This window comes from Rutilus rutilus (assembly GCF_951802725.1).
Source record: "Rutilus rutilus genome assembly, chromosome: 2".
Lineage (NCBI taxonomy): Eukaryota > Metazoa > Chordata > Actinopteri > Cypriniformes > Leuciscidae > Rutilus > Rutilus rutilus.
Window position 1 is genome coordinate 30,827,519 of NC_140210.1, and position 16,120 is coordinate 30,843,638.

A 16,120-nucleotide genomic window follows, 5' to 3' on the forward strand; every position below is an offset into this window, starting at 1 on the left:
TGGTTTAATACATTACACGTACTAAAAACACTTCGGCGAATCTTCAACTTCATATTTTGGGACTTTGCTTTGATATGTTGCAGGTTGAAACACGAAACTCAAAGCGCGTATTTTCCTGGAAGATTATAAGAAAATGAGCGGAGGAGATGTGGTGTGCTCGGGGTGGCTCAGAAAGTCTCCACCTGAAAAAAAGTTACGGCGTTATGTAAGTAATGTTTTAATCTTATTCAAATGCACTGACAGTGTTGTAACCGCAGGACTGTTGAGGCAAGATTCATGCAAATTTTTAGTACGCTTTCCAACAACCGCAGGTCAATCAGTGCTCGCGGTCTGTCGGTTAATGCCTTTTCTTTCTAAAATGCCGAGGATCCGAGAAGTTTAAAACTTGTTTAGTTTCTCAAAAGTAACTTGTGTGTGAACGTTGTTTGTGTTCACAGTTGTTTGTTTTCTCAAACGCATGTGCAAAATCCTTATTTATGGCGTCTTGATCGGTGCTGTAGGACACACCTACCGGTGTGTTAGGAGAGAACTTTAGTTTTGTTTACTTATTTTCTAAATAAAGGATTTGCACACAAATAAAGAGCACTTTTGAGAAATATCTCTAATTGATGTCCTCTATGATACTCTCACATGCTAGCTTTGCAGAAAAGGATTTTCTTTTATATACATAGAGAGGGTCGCCCCCTCATGGGTGGCGCCATGTTGATATCACGTGACAAAATTGACCTAGGTAAGAATAACAACAATACAAATCATATGTATACTTTATATATATATATTTAGCTAATTTTTGTGGTTTTACCATACAAGTACATGTAATTCCTAGTGCGAACAGAACCCATGATGGTCACAGCAGTTGCACTTCCCAAAATGCCTCTGTCCAAGGCAGCCATTGCTGACTATATATATATATATAAAACAAACTTCATGCATCCATGCCAGTAGTTAGTAGTCGTAAGTCCGAAGCCTCTGCTAGTTGGGAATGAATGAGAACCAGATAAGCGTAAACCTAAGTGATGCTTATTGTTTTAATGGAATGTGGCTTGACCTGCATACACCACTATTATATGTCCATATCTAAACACGTTTATGTTGTATGTACTCATGCAAAAGTTGTTTGCAACATTCTTTTATGCAGCAAGCTCTGTAAATAATGCGTGTGGCTAAATTGTTTGCAGTAGGCACGGATCTTTTCAAATCAAATGACAACTATTTAGTGCGGTTTAAGCCAAAAGCTATTGTTGACATGCATCAAGGTTGTACAAAACAGTGCTGGTTCAGATAGATTACACTAATATTCATAATTTATATTAATTTTAATTATAAAGACTCATTTTTAATTTTAATTGTTCATTTAACTGCTTGCACCAATGACCATCACACGGAACACTGTCTCCTTGATCTTGTGTATTTCAAATGTTTTTCTTTAGTTTTATATTAAATACATTGTCACATTCCATTTTCAAGAATGTTTTTGGAATATTTTTTTTTCACTAAATCATTTGAAAAAAACGACTTCGTTTGCTGCTACTTCAGTTGCCAAGACAACTGAACTTAACTCTCCATTCTGTCTGCTCTGGATGAGTCAATGCATTTAGTCATTCACACATTGTATGTGTACCATGGGGTCTTCCCTTCCTCTTAGTGGTAATATACACCAATAATCTGTAATGAAATCACTCACTTACAGCTCTGCCCGCTATCGAGCTCCAACCAAACATGTTAGAAATCACCTCCAGGCTCATGTGATGCTTTTTTTATTGGATTCCTTTAATCTAGTGGAGCTCTGCAAGGAACATTGCTTTTGAATTCATGTTTTACCTCATTGTACAATCAGCAACAGTTTAGACTCAACAGCCAAGTCATTTGCAAAAGTGGGATATTTGGCATATTTTGCCATTGTTTAAAAGGAACTATCGAATAACAACTAATGCATATTAACAACTTGTTGTTATTGCATATAAGCAATAACAACCAGGCTAATCCTTGTTGCTAATGCATGAAAATACGAAGGCTTGAGAGACAGGGTGTGATTTCACATGCTTTGAGCTTTCAGAGTAAACGGTAGTCTGTTGAATGTGATGAACAATGTTTCATGGCTCCAAATCTAATTAAAATGATTTCTGAGCTCATCCACACAATGCTATAATAAGATTAGATCCAAGCAAGAACAAGTGCTTTGTTGTACCACAGCATGTTCTCAGAAGTCATTTTTAGATTTCCTTTTGCTTGAGAGGCATTTAAGCAAAGTGATGGTGGACAAAAGCCTTTGCCATAGTTTGCATCATGCAACTTAGTTGTTTGGCTGGTTTTTAAGAGTAAGATAACAGAAACTTCCCTGTTGCAGTAGTTTTGAAGTGCCTGTCTTCATTCTTATCCTGTTTTCTGGTGCATCAAGGTGGAGTGGTCTCAGTGTATCACATGTGGTGCTTTGAAAATGGCTGATTAGGACCAGACTGTTTTTATTGGAGCCGAGTGGCTAATAACTGAAATGCTTCTCTTCAAGAGGAGCCCCATGCCAGGTGTAGGCCTATTGGAGACTGTATATGTGTGTTTGACCAGTTATACTTTTATCAACATAAGCTCTAATTTAAGATGCATATCGAAAAAGTTTTGTGCTTTCGATTGCGTTGGACGCCGCTGGGAATCTTCAGATGACCCTGTAATTTTTATCTGCTTCAGACGTCCTGCGATGTTTATTTAAAAAAAAAAATTATGTCACTTGTGTACATCCTCCAGAAATGTACACTACCATTCAAAAGTTTGGGGTCTGAAAGAGTTTTTTTTATTTATTTTTTTAAGAAATGAATACTTTTTGTTCAGCAAGCATGCATTAAATTGATCAAAATTGACATAAGATTTCAATTTCAAATAAATGCTGTACTTTTGAACTTTCTATTCATGAAAGAATCCTGAAAAAGGTTTCACAAAAAATTTAAAGTAGCACAACTTCCCCCCCCCCCAGATTTGATGATAATACGAAATGTTTCTTGAGCACCAAATCAGCATATTAGAATGATTTCTGAAGGATCATGTGACACTGAAGACTGGAGCAATGATGCTGAAAAGTCAGCTTTGCCACAACAGGAATAAATTACATTTACATTTTTGATTCAATAAATTCAGCCTTGGTGCACATAAGATGCTAAAAAAAAAAAAAAAAAAACCTTGCCTACCCAAACTTTGAATGGTAGTGACTGTCTTTCAAAAGCCATTTTTTATTAACTCTCATTCTGTGCGGTCTTATGTCTAAATTAAATTGAGTCTTTGAAGATTCTTTTTAGGTAGCTCATATCCTACTCACGATTGAAACACTGCTGAAACAGCAGAAATCATCATGCATCTTGCAGCCTCAAAACTGAATACACACAGTTATTTCATAAATAAAAAGATGGCTATTATTTGCATTTTAACCATCTGGAAATTTGAATGCTTTGAACATGTTATGGAATCATAACAGTAGAGATTGCACAATAGCACTTTGTTTCATTGTCTGAATGACCCGAGGTTGTGTCTAGCTTCTGACAGTAAGTTTTAGCATTTTCTATTCTAAATCATATCTTTGTTAGGACTAAAAGAAAACAATAGCCTAGATCAGCTGATTTATCTGAGAAGTTCACTGCACATGCTCTGGATCCTCTAGCGCTGCAAAGCTTTTAGTGGCATAGGGTCAAAAGTCTGATGTGTTTTTGACGGTTTGGCTGCAGTTCAAGAGCAGAGCAGATCATTTGACTCGACTGTTTGCAGGGAATGCTCTTGATGGCTCAAAGTGCACTGTGCTTTACTGAGGGTCTTCTCAGACAGGTAACTAGCTATAACAGTAGTATATTAAAAGTGCCTACACAAGTATAATTATCATTTTTTTCTTTAAGGCCTGTCCATGTGAGACATCTGACTGGTGGCATCAGAATTTCATAAGCTATTTATCCCCACATTAGCCACACAGTATTGCTCAAACTGGACTCTTACGTCAGTTGAAATTGTCCATGTGGGCTAATTTTTTTTGAGTCTTAGCACTTTCCATTTGGCCTCATCCTCTCTTCTTTGTAAACTTCTTCTTTCGCTCCCTTCTCGTAATGCTTGGAGAGACTTAATTGTGAAACCGCCAAATGAAGTTGGGAACACATGTACGGTATGGTAGAGTAATGTGGGAACTCACATTGAAGTCTGAAGTATTAACAATACTCACTTCTGCTATTGAGACCATGTCATCTCATCGTTCATGTGATTTTTCACTTAGAGCTCATCTTGAATGTAGCCTACTTGCTTATAGGGCTGTGCGATTAATCCAAATTGAGTTTCGATTTTGGCTTACATCGATTATGTAAATGCGATTCATCGACATAGAACAATTATCGTGCCCTAAATGGTCAAATGCACGGTAAAGTATGTCAAAAAGCTGGGCTTGGCGAGTGTTCACTTAAACCCAGTCGGTTATGTCTCAAGTGAACGTAAACAGAATGTGAATCAGTACACTGGATCCATGCATTAGGTATTAAAGTGACTTATTGTTTGTAATTTGCATTTTTTGTATTGTATTTCTGAGTACTGACTGTTTACAACTAATTATAAAAAAAATATAGGACTTATTTCTTACGTTAGTTAGCCTAGTATTCTGCTGTGGTATAGAAATTGGAATACAGAATTGTGATTGGTATCGAAAATTTAGATATCAAAGCAAACTTATTTCCAGCACATATAGAGGCTACTTGATATATATTGCTATCGATAAATAAATGGCTCATTTAAGGTTTTGGCCATATGACCCAATCATAAACATGTTAAATAATCGTGATTATGAAATTAACCCAAATTGTAATTGTGATTTTGATTTTTGCAATAATAGAGCACTCCCACTTGCTTAGGCCTATTTGTCTGTGTAAACATACATTTACAAAATTCAGTTTTATTTATTTGCATGTTTTCAGTTTTAAATGTGTATTCAAATCAAAACCAATCAAATGTTTATCAAAATCAGAATGTCCCTCCCCCTGCATTTTGTAGCCAATCATTGTTTATGGTGGAGAAGTAACTTAAACCTATTGGCTAATTAAAAATGTAGGGATGCATTTAATATAAAAATTCTGGCCAACAACGATAATTAAGCCAATAATTATTTTCATGTTATGACTGATAATGATAACCAATAAATGTCAGATATTAAAATTCTATACAATTTTGTCTAAAAGTAAAAATAAATACAAAAACTAAAAGTGGATTTAGGCATCACAACATTATAATGTACAGTAAAAAAGGAATATTCATTGTGAGATTTGCTAAAGATTTCAGTGTTATTAAAATAATAAGTGTTTTTAAGTATTAACATGATCTATGTAAAAATACATGAAATGAATGAGCATGATATATCCAATTAAATAATCCAGTATTGACTGATATGAATCAATCAAAAAAAAAATGAAAAAATAAAATAAAATAACATTAATAATAAAAAATACTTGCAAGTAGCTTGTCAATATATATCCTGCCCCAACGTCCTGTTTCAATAGGAAATGTCCACAAATGACAGACAACTACGCAGAAAACTACTATGACCGTGGTATTGATTGAAATGTGTCCCAATGACAACAATGTGCACGTCTGTGTTTACTGTTGCTTTTTTCAGTCCTGCTTTGCGGTAGCTTATTTCTGAGATTGTGAAATTATTGTTTATGGTTGGTAGTACACAGCAGCTTTCCACAGTGCAATAAGTGTCAAGGAAGATTGAGAGGTTGGAGCAAAACAGGGAAAGAGAGCCAGAGGGGAAAATGCAGAAATCTAGTGATTTGTGCAGCTCAACCTATCTAATCAAGAACACACTCCACCCTTTTGCTTTAATGCAACTCAGCAAGCCGCTAGGTGCTCCATGCATTTACAAAGCAAGCCATTACCCATGCCATGCAATGGCTGTTCTCGCTCACGGCTTTTAAGCATGCAGTTGCATTTTAAAAGCTTGCTGCACTGAATTCAGTGGAGTGCACAGAGGAACAAAAGAATTATTTCTTTTAGTCATGATTCATTAAATCTGCTTAGTTGGGGGAAACATAATCGTGCCACTTTTTGCAGAAACAAACAGTGTTTGTGGCTGGGGTTATCGGCTTAGCTAGGTGCTGGTGCAGACATTTTTTGCTCATTTGTTCATCTCTCTCTCTCTCTCTCTCTCTCTCTCTCTCCCCCCCCCCCTCTTTTTGCCAGTCTCCCTCCCACCCCGACTGGTCATTTGTGTCCAGAGTAGTTCTGTCAGGGCTGAGAGGGGCCCTGATAATGGATTGCCTCTGCTATCAATTATTAACTGTAACAAATAAGAAAAAACCTTTTGCAATATTAATGTGCTCCACTCCTACCCAATATAGCTTTTCAATAGTGATGGACCGAAATGAAAATTCTTGGCTGAAACTGAAAGTTGTGGACACACTGGGCTGAAAACCAAAACTGAAAATCCTCTTTTGGAATTAGCCTTTGTTTTAAATGCCTTGCAGTACAGAGATGATTATGAACACTATTATGATGTGCGGAAGAAGCAGGATAGAATTATATTAATGTTAAAAAAAAATGTATTGCCAAAAGAATGGCATTTAGTAACAGAAGCTTCTCTGATTCCTCTTCTGGTGAATTGCATGAGATGTTACATTATATCGCTTCACAGCAAGCAAACATTATTTATTATTGTTAACAACCAAGAGGGTGATGGGTGTATGTTAAGTTTAGAGAATGATTTTCTCAGAAAAACTATTATTTTATTTAACTATTAACTATTAAAATGATTTAATTACAGAAGAAAAGCCCAAAGGCCCGTGATGACCTTTGATTTGACCTACCATTCCATATCACTAGGGGGGGAAGAAACATGCCACAGGTCTTTGTCATCAGTATCTATTTGTTTATTCAGATACTGTTTTATTTTATGCATGTTTTTGTTAAATCGTCATTTAGCTACTTCATATCCAATTTAAATTGAATCTTTTTCTCTATCAAAGATTCTGTTATTGGCTATTAAAGTAACAGTTTCTGTTGACATTTTAGGCTGAAAAGGGCATTTCTGTGGCTTAGTCTTTTTGGCTGAGGCATTTTGTGGTTGAAATCCCTAGTGTCCAAATCCGTAGTTGGACCATCTCGGTCCAAGCTGCTTTTTCTACACTCCTGGTGATTAAGCAATTTAAAAACCTAAAAAGAATGAGGGCTTAAGTAAACATTGATTTAGTGGAGTGCATTTCAGTTATTTCAAGGTCTTGACAAGCAAGCGCATCTTTTAGTAATAATGGCTGTGATTTATTGTCTGAATATTTTTAGGGAGGATATAATTTAAAAAAAAATTTTTTCAAATGGCCAGAGAATGGATAGGTTTGTCTGCTCATTTTGAAACCGCTGTGGAGTGTCTAATAATATGTTAAAATGATTATTTAAAATGGTTACCGCTCACTCAACCTCTAACTAACACACACAAATACTCCATGTCTGGTTACTATTGAATGTCCTATTTGTGTGGAAAACACACAATGCAAATTTGTATTTTGGTATATTGCTTTATATAGCATTATTAAAGGGATATTTCACCCAAAAATGAAAATTAGGTCATCATTTATCACCCTCGTGTTGTTCCAAACCTCTGTGTTTCTTTCTTCTGTTGAATACAAAAGAAGATATTTTGAAGAATGTCATTAACCAAACAGTTGATGGGGCCCCATTGACTTCCAGAGTATTATTTTTTTCTCTCTCTCCATACACTGGGAGTCAGTGGTGCCTTGGGCCTGTTTGGTTGCTTCTTCAAAATATCTTCTTTTGTGTTCAGCAGAAGAAAGTAATTCTTACAGGTTTGGAACAACTTGAGGGTGAGTAAATGATTTTTGGGTGAACTATCCCTTTAACTGTTACCGTAACTGTTTATTACTGCCATATATCTAAGACTCAACTCTCGTTTTAACCTATTCAAGAACATAACAGAAATAATGTTTAGAGACCTCATGGGAAACAGCTGATATGATGCTGACATTTTGGAATACGTACGACCGCGTACCCGCATTTAACGTGATCTGTGCAGTTTGTTGCAGGCGATCTCTAGTGCCTTAGGTGTATGCAGGTTCTCACGAAAACATTACATTAGCATTGGATAAGCATTTGTTGCTCGGTTGATTTGATTTTATTGGCAGCATGGTGTGTGTTTTAGGATTCCAGTGGTGAGGGAAGAGGCCTCAGCTGTCGTAACTCATTCACACAGTCTGCTCTCTAGAGGGCCTCCAAAGGCAGCCTCTGTCTGGGAGCAGGGAAGGGGACGTGCCTCTTTAAAACACACACACACACACACACACACACACACACACACACACACACACACACACACACACACACACACACACACACACACACACACACACACACACACACACATAACCAAACATAGTCTCTCCCTTTACTCTACGACCTTTCTATTTTTGCTGGGAAGCTCAAGAGTTTATTATTCACCAGGGCTCCATCAGTTTGATCCAGAGCACAGAGCTTTATATACAGACTATTTACATCCCTTCCTGGTGGGAAAGTATTTCGGAAACAAAGTTGCATTTGACTTTTCCTGTTGTTGTTACTGTACTAAACCACTTTCATGGTAAGGCTGCATGATTTTAATATTGTATTGACTTTAATATTGTAATCAGTGGTAATAATGACAGTGAATAGAATGCTATGTGTGGCAACTGCAGTCTACAATCTGTTACACATCCAGGATAAAGCCAGTCACACCACGCTTTGAGCACACAACATCAAAGTGACGTCACACACCGCAGTATCTTGTTTATAAACGTAAATTCAACATATAAAAAACAACAATAATAAATCCAAAAAGTAAAAATATACAATTTACTCTGCTTCACCGCAAAAGTATGCATTCTTTTAATTCAGGCAAAGTGTAGTGTGCTGTGTGACCACCCTTTAACCTAGGAATTTTACTGTTTGTTGCTATTTCATGAATAATAAATTAAGATGTTGCTTAAATGACAAACTCCACATTCAACCTCTCAGCACTTAGCAGTATAGAAAACAAAACAATATGTTTATATAATATACATACATTAAAAATAATAATTTATATAATATACATACATACATTATATATATATATATATGCAACAGTTAGTTCCAGTCGTCTAATCTGATTGGACGAGAGGCCCTCCAAGACTACTGATATCCTACCAGTATCAGCACTGGGACTTTTCAGTGTTTTATAACTCCATGTTCTCGACTAGACAGTACACACATAAAGAAAACCCACATCATTTTTAAAATGCTACTGTTGTTATGTCACAGTATGTAGTTGTAAGAGTTTTGTCTAGGTGAGAATTTAGTTGTTATATTATATTTTATAATTTTTTGTGGTGGGAAAATAGAACATATTCGCAGCGCAATCATACATTTTAATTACTGGCCTGCCTTTTTGTCTAATGATGTGCGTGTGGCAGTGTTTAATAGATATAGTCTGATTGCTTAACATCTTAAATAAATGGCACCTATGTGTCTTGGTCACTTTTTTTAATGAAGGGCTTTTATTTCAGTATTTTCTACAGGCCCGCTAAAGTCATGTGCTCCTTATCTATAGTGCTTGTTTGTAGTGTTCGGTCATTGAGCATGACGAGCTTAGCTAATTATAACCTACTGAAGTGCTCAGTGGCCCTTTGCTTATCGATGCCTTCGAAATCTGATTCACAACACGGTTGATAAGCTTTTATTCTCGCATGTGTCATTGTCTGCATATCTAGACTAGCGTTGTTTTGTCAGCTGATCCCGAATTAGCCTTTAGCCTGAGCGTTGAACTGCAGAAGTATGTACAGCAATGACAGGCTTACAGGAAAAGGCAGTTTGTAAACAGATGTGAGCTTTTATTTACTGGGGATATTTGTTCAGTCTTGTTCTTTCACATGCAGAGATTAGATAAGATGAAAATGGAAGTCTCACACTTTCATTTTCTCCATTAATTTTTTTTTTTTTTTGTCCTCTGGTTTCCATATAACATAGTTTGCGTTGAGGTTTTCCAAACTCCTTCTGTACTTTCACAATCAGGGTTTTTCCTGGGTCAAAATTGGTCTTCGGTGGTGGCTGACCGACATGGTCATCCACACACAGCAAAGAGTACTCTAGTACCCACATGATCCGCAAGCCCAATATTGACAATAAATGTTAAATTTAAAATAAATACAAAGAAACAGTTTGTGATTTTTTTCTTAAAGAAAAGAAAGTAATTAAATGAACAAATATGAAAATAAAACAAAACATAGACTTAACTGTATAAATTATACATTGATACTCATTAAAGCTAAAGTTATCAGTGAAGAGCAGTGAGTGATTTTCTCTTTGCATTTTGTTGTCTTATTAGGGATAGTTCTCCTAAAAATTCAAATTATCATAATTTACTCTCTCAAGTTGTTTTAAACTCGAATAAGTTTCTTTCTTCTGTTGAAAATAAAAGTTATTTGGAAGATTGTGGGTAACCAAACAGTTGATGTACCCCAGTGACTTCCATAGTATATTCTCCTATGAAAGTCAATGGGGATCAGCTACTGTTTGGATAGCCACATTCTTCAAAATATTAATATTAGAAAAATATTAGAAAATATTAGAAGGAAATTAATAGAGGATTGGAACAACATTAGAGTGCATTAATGATGAGATCATTTTTATTTTTGGGTGAACTAGGCCTATCCCTTTAAGGACAAGCGGCAGCGTGTTTACTATAACTACTGTCTCTTTAAGAGTTGCGCGCGACGCGTCTAATATACACGCATTTGACAAGCAGATTTTCTCTCAATTTTCTCAAGTTTGCTTTCACTTTAGACATAACCGACTTTGTTTATATAAACCTTGTGTGTATTTAACAGTATAAGCACAATAAGACTCGAAAGATAACTTAGTCCAGTATCCAGGCGCTGGTAGACAGGCTTTTAGTGCATGTGAGCTTCACAGCACACGTCAGAACAGCAGACAGGCTTTTAGTGCATGTGAGCTTCACAGCACACGTCAGAACAGCGCATCAGCACGCGAATTAAATGTTTAACCGACAAGGCATTAAAGCACATGCAAATTATGAACTGCAGTGTCCCGTTCCGCTGCGTTAACATTTATGTGAACATATGGCGCGTTGTTTAGTATGTTGGGAGGCGCCAGAACAGATATAATGCACGATTCTACGATATTTCTTCAAAAGCAGATCGTGGAGATATTTTAATCGTCCACGATCAAAAATCGTCATATCGCACACCCCTAAAAAACCACTTCAAACTGGATAGATTATTTTTTTTGCGTTTATTTAAAGTTATGTCAGCTGCATGTGCGGAATGCTTGTCACAAGCTGTAAGAGAAGATAAGGCAACTTTTTTTGACTGCAATTCACACCCAGCGCTAATTCAGCAAAAATATTCTCCGAATGCACCACGTGAAACATGGATTCGGTCTTCCGATCTTTCTGATCAGTTGATTTTGATGCGAGGGAGAGAGCAAAGAGAACTGAAGACGGAGAGTGCGCGCGCGGGGGTGGGGCGCTGTGATCGTTCTCTCCGTCACTCCATCAGTAGCCTGCTTCACTCACAAAACCCAATTACTGATCAAATAAGGCTTTGGCGGGACAAAAAATCGTTTTGGCGGCCGCCAAAAAATTTTCAATGTAGGAAAAACCCTGACAATGCCCTGCATGAGGCTTTGAAGTTATTTGATTAAATTGAATGCAGTTGGCCCTGATTACAAGCCGTATCGATTGGATTCGGTCTCTCTGAAGTAGGTGCTATGAATTTGTCAGCACCATTCAATTTAGACTGTATACTTGCATATTTTACTTCAGTGCATTATTTACTGTATGAATATAATGCACAAAACCATTTTTTTTCAAATATTTTTATTTGATATTTAATATTTTTTCAGAATCAAAAACAAGACAGAGATCGTTAGGTCTAATGCCGTGATTTAAGATGTTTAACCTGACACAATGTTTTAAAACATAGCAAAGATGCCCTTCTGACGTGAATAACATTCAGAAAATAGCCCAGACGGAATGCAAGATCAATGTGCATCCGTTTCTACCAACAGATATTAACAGACTACATATAATATAACTTCACAATGCACAAAACTAGCAGTTTTTTTTTTTTTGACACCCATTTTTGAAGCTGATCAATTTGTTTTAGAAGCGCTGACTTGATGGCTGTAGGGTGCTTTAAAAGCAGTGATTCTTACAGCATGTTTGCAAAGTTGCCTTGATCTTTTAACATATAAAGTTTAAAGTATAAATTCAACGTCGAATCGGCCAAAAAAAAAGCCGACGAGGACCAATTTCAGCCGACGGTGTGGAAGCAGAACACACTGAGAAAACTTAGTCGGCCGACGCACAAAAACTGCCCGGTGGCCGACCGTCGGCCTGGTGTGCTCCAGGCTGAAGAGGTCTTTGTACCATTAAAACATCCTGCAAGTATCAGAGCTTATAACATCCTCCTCATTATAAGCAACGTATTTAATCAAGCTCCAAAAACAGCTCTTTGGATATTGGGGTATTTGTGATGTCACATGGGCAAATGCAATTGCATATGCCTGCCACTAGAGAGCAAGACATTGATGAATATTTTAGGGATGTACCGAAATGAAAATTCTTGGCCGAAACCGAAAACCGAAAAAGAGGAAACCAAGGCCAAAAACCGAAAACCGAAACACCGAAAGAAATTATGCCAATTATTGTTAGTACCATTGCATTTATGGCTATGACTGTGTACTAAGTTTACTAAAATCAAGGCATTGCAATTGCATAAATTAATATTAAAGTTTCAAAGAATAAATCCATTAAAATTTTATGCAAATATTTATTTAGCATTTGCAAAGTATAAAATTAAATGTTTAACTTGACCCCACTCATGTGTACATTAAATAATAATGTAAAAGCCTACTGGCCTGGAGAAAGGTTTAAAAATTAAATGTTCTCTCATAAAAACAAAGTGCATTTAGGTCAATACTGCCATAGCCCAAACTAATATCTGCAGTTATATGCTCATGGACGTGAGTTGCAAAAACCATAAACAGCTCAGGTAAACCTCTGAGAAATGACGGCTGCTCTGCACACACACGCAAAGGTCTCTCGCTCCCTCTCTCTGCCGCGCGCGCTACGTATGCGCGCTCATGCTCGCTCGCGATTCCGGGAGATTTAAACTAATTTGCGGGCATTAGGGAGCCGGTATCAATACGCGGGAGACTCCCGGAACTTCCGGAAGACTTGGGATGTCTGTGTTTTGAAAATCGCTGTCCGTGGGTCACTCTTAGATATATTTAAATACGTCCACACCGCAGATATGTAATGTTGCTTCAGACAAGCACGTGCAGGTCGCGGTGTCTGCTGTTTGCGTCATCACAACATTTCGGCCGTATTGTTTCGGTGATAAAAGTCTTTCGGCCGAAAACCGAAAATGCACTTTTGGGCCATTTTCGGCCGAAAATTTTCGGTGGCCGAATATTCGGTGCATCCCTAGAATATTTTTACATCATTGCACCATAGACCCCACCTACTGCCGTTCAGTCGCTTAACGGCTGACACTTGCCTACACCGGATGCGAGAGTCACGTCAAAAGCAAATTGAACCCATTGCAATCACTGACTGTGTGTCTACACTGGATACCGAATTCAGATGTCTGCTCACTTTACTCCACGCGCTTGAGTCTGCCGACAAAAGGATTTATAATGGCGTCATGGATCGCTTCGTAGGATTATAGGTTTGTTCAGAGAATTTGACTGCGAACTCATGACCCCTCTAAAGCACTATCAGTGCTACAGATGGTGGCACCAGCACCTGATTTGGTTGCTATGTGGGGTGGGGGATTTTAGTCATAAAATTACTATTGTTTGTTTTGCATTAATAGGTGCAGTAACTAATGATATTTCATGTTTATTTCTTGAAAATGCACACGTGAAAGTAAAGCACTGAGCTTGAGTTGAGATTGATCAAAAGTAACTAAAAAAAAAAACACCTTATTTTCATAGAGAGGAAAAAACAAAATCTTTTCAGCCATCACAAAATATTATATCGTTAAATTTAGGGCTGCACGATTAATCGCAATTTCCATGTAATCGCACTTAAATCGAGATCGCTTATCGCGATTTTAAAATCGCAAAGGCTGCGATTATTTTTTATGCGCAGTTTGTCATTGATGTACGGCTCTGTAAACGCTGCTCCATCTGAAAGCACTGTGAGTTTGAGTCACTTATAACGTGCATTTGAAAAAAACAACACGAGTCAAATATCTTTCCAAACACGAGAATCATTTATGAACCTCGTTTTAATAACATGCAACATTTAATAACATGCATTTACTCCAAACTCACTTCATAAGGACAGTTGAGCTCCTCCTTCTGTGAGATGATGAGCTTCTGACACAGAATAAGGCAGTCGTGCATTTATAAGTCATGTTTAATCAAAGCGTTTCAATCTTCTGACTATTCAGCAACAGCGACAGGGATTTCCTGGAATGATGCGCCGTTATTGTACTTCTGCGGCGGGGCATATTTAGCGTGTTTGCGTGAGAGCGCCCTCTGGTGTTCAAATGGGGCAGTATTTACTACCGATCAGCCGCACTCCACTGACAAAATCGCGTGCGGTTTTATAGCGATTAATCGTGCAGCCCTAGTTAAATTGGATCATATTTAGAGCTTTGAAGTGCTGGGAAAAGTGTGAAGCACTTGAACATCCTTGAAAAGTGCTTGAATTTCACTCTCAAGAGGTTGTACGAACTCTGAAATGAATAATGTTGAAAACATTCAAACGTTTTGCCACAATATAATAGTTTCAGTTAGCTTTTGCTACGTTAAGTCCATGGTGAATGTTGGTGATTTGTGGACTGAAAAGCCTTCTATAACTTTCGTTTATGGTTTTTCACATTAGCGCTGTTTGATCTGAGATCTATCATGGTTTACAACTGAGAATTCTGCGCTGAATTTGAATGCTTCGCACTAGATCTCACAGGGATGTTATTAATTAATAGTGCTGTCACGTGATCAAGATCGGCCCGTGAGTTAACGCCACGCTGTCTAATATTGGTCCGAGCTGAAAAACGGTCCGCGCTGCGCAGCTAAGACGAGAAGTGCAGTTTCGTTCCAATTTCATTTAGTTTGTTTTTTGATGTTTTTCATATGCAACAGAAATGGCAGCTGTTATCAGTTTGACAAAGTGGTGGCCGCACCAGTGCGACCTCTAACAAAATTTACTCTGACCGGCCAGAAAAAATTTAGCAGTCTGGAGCCCTGAATAATCTTGAATGACTAGTTTATTAGTCGATCATTCTGCCCATCTCCATTTACAGAATGAAATTAGCAGCTAATGAAAAAAGCTTTAGAGGGGAAGTGGGGGATTTCAGGAACAGACATTTTGTTCTTGAAGTTGCCAAATCTTGTGATGCAGACTTCTTGGGTGAGGTGAGCCCAGCTTAAGAATAGATTTGAGCATTTTTGTTTTTGGAAGGTGCTATTTTAAGGCTGCAGTTCTTCCCCAGAAACATACACTGACAACCAGAGATGGTGCCTTTGGTTTGTTCAAAGAATGTTTAGGCCAGAACTGTCTGAAATGACCAACAAAATAAATAAATAACTGAGTGCTAAAGTTTTGGGATTTGTATACAGATAAGATCATCTAAATAGCACTGCTATGCTAAATGATTGTTTATCAGTTATGAATGGTAATATTTCATAATATTTATAATGAACAATAACAGCAATAATAATAATTATTACATGTTAATAATATTAAAATAAATATAATTTAATATTTAATTAATTTGTGTATTAAATAATAATGTCGTATTGCTATTAAATATAACATTTTATAACTAATATTTAATAACATTTAGGGCTGCAACAACGAATCGATTAAATTGATTAAAATCATCATCGATTCGTTGTGTCGCACGACTATGCGCGGAGATTTTTGAGTATAAATAAAAAAAAGTTGAGTTGAGCGCAGAGCAGAGCAGAGCTATGAAGCTAGGTTTATACACGTCCGCACGAGCGCGAAGGTGCGCGCGGCAAAAATTACGTCATTGCGTTGGGTGTGCAAGACCCCATTTCGCTTGGCGGTGTGCATGGCTTGTTTTGTAACAGCGCGCGCGGCTCCGCATTC

The 16,120-nt window shown here is 37.3% G+C and overlaps 1 protein-coding gene across 2 annotated transcripts in view; it reads left to right on the top strand.

Moving 5' to 3' along the window:
* gab1 (GRB2-associated binding protein 1) overlaps positions 1-16,120 on the top strand; it is an 84,608-nt gene that overhangs the window by 843 nt on the left and 67,645 nt on the right. For both annotated transcript variants that reach the window (XM_084402006.1, XM_084402007.1), the window contains exon 2: positions 84-205. In XM_084402006.1, the coding sequence (XP_084258132.1) occupies positions 134-205 (72 nt within the window). In that variant the 5' untranslated portion in view covers positions 84-133. The remainder of the gene's footprint in view (positions 1-83; positions 206-16,120) is intronic.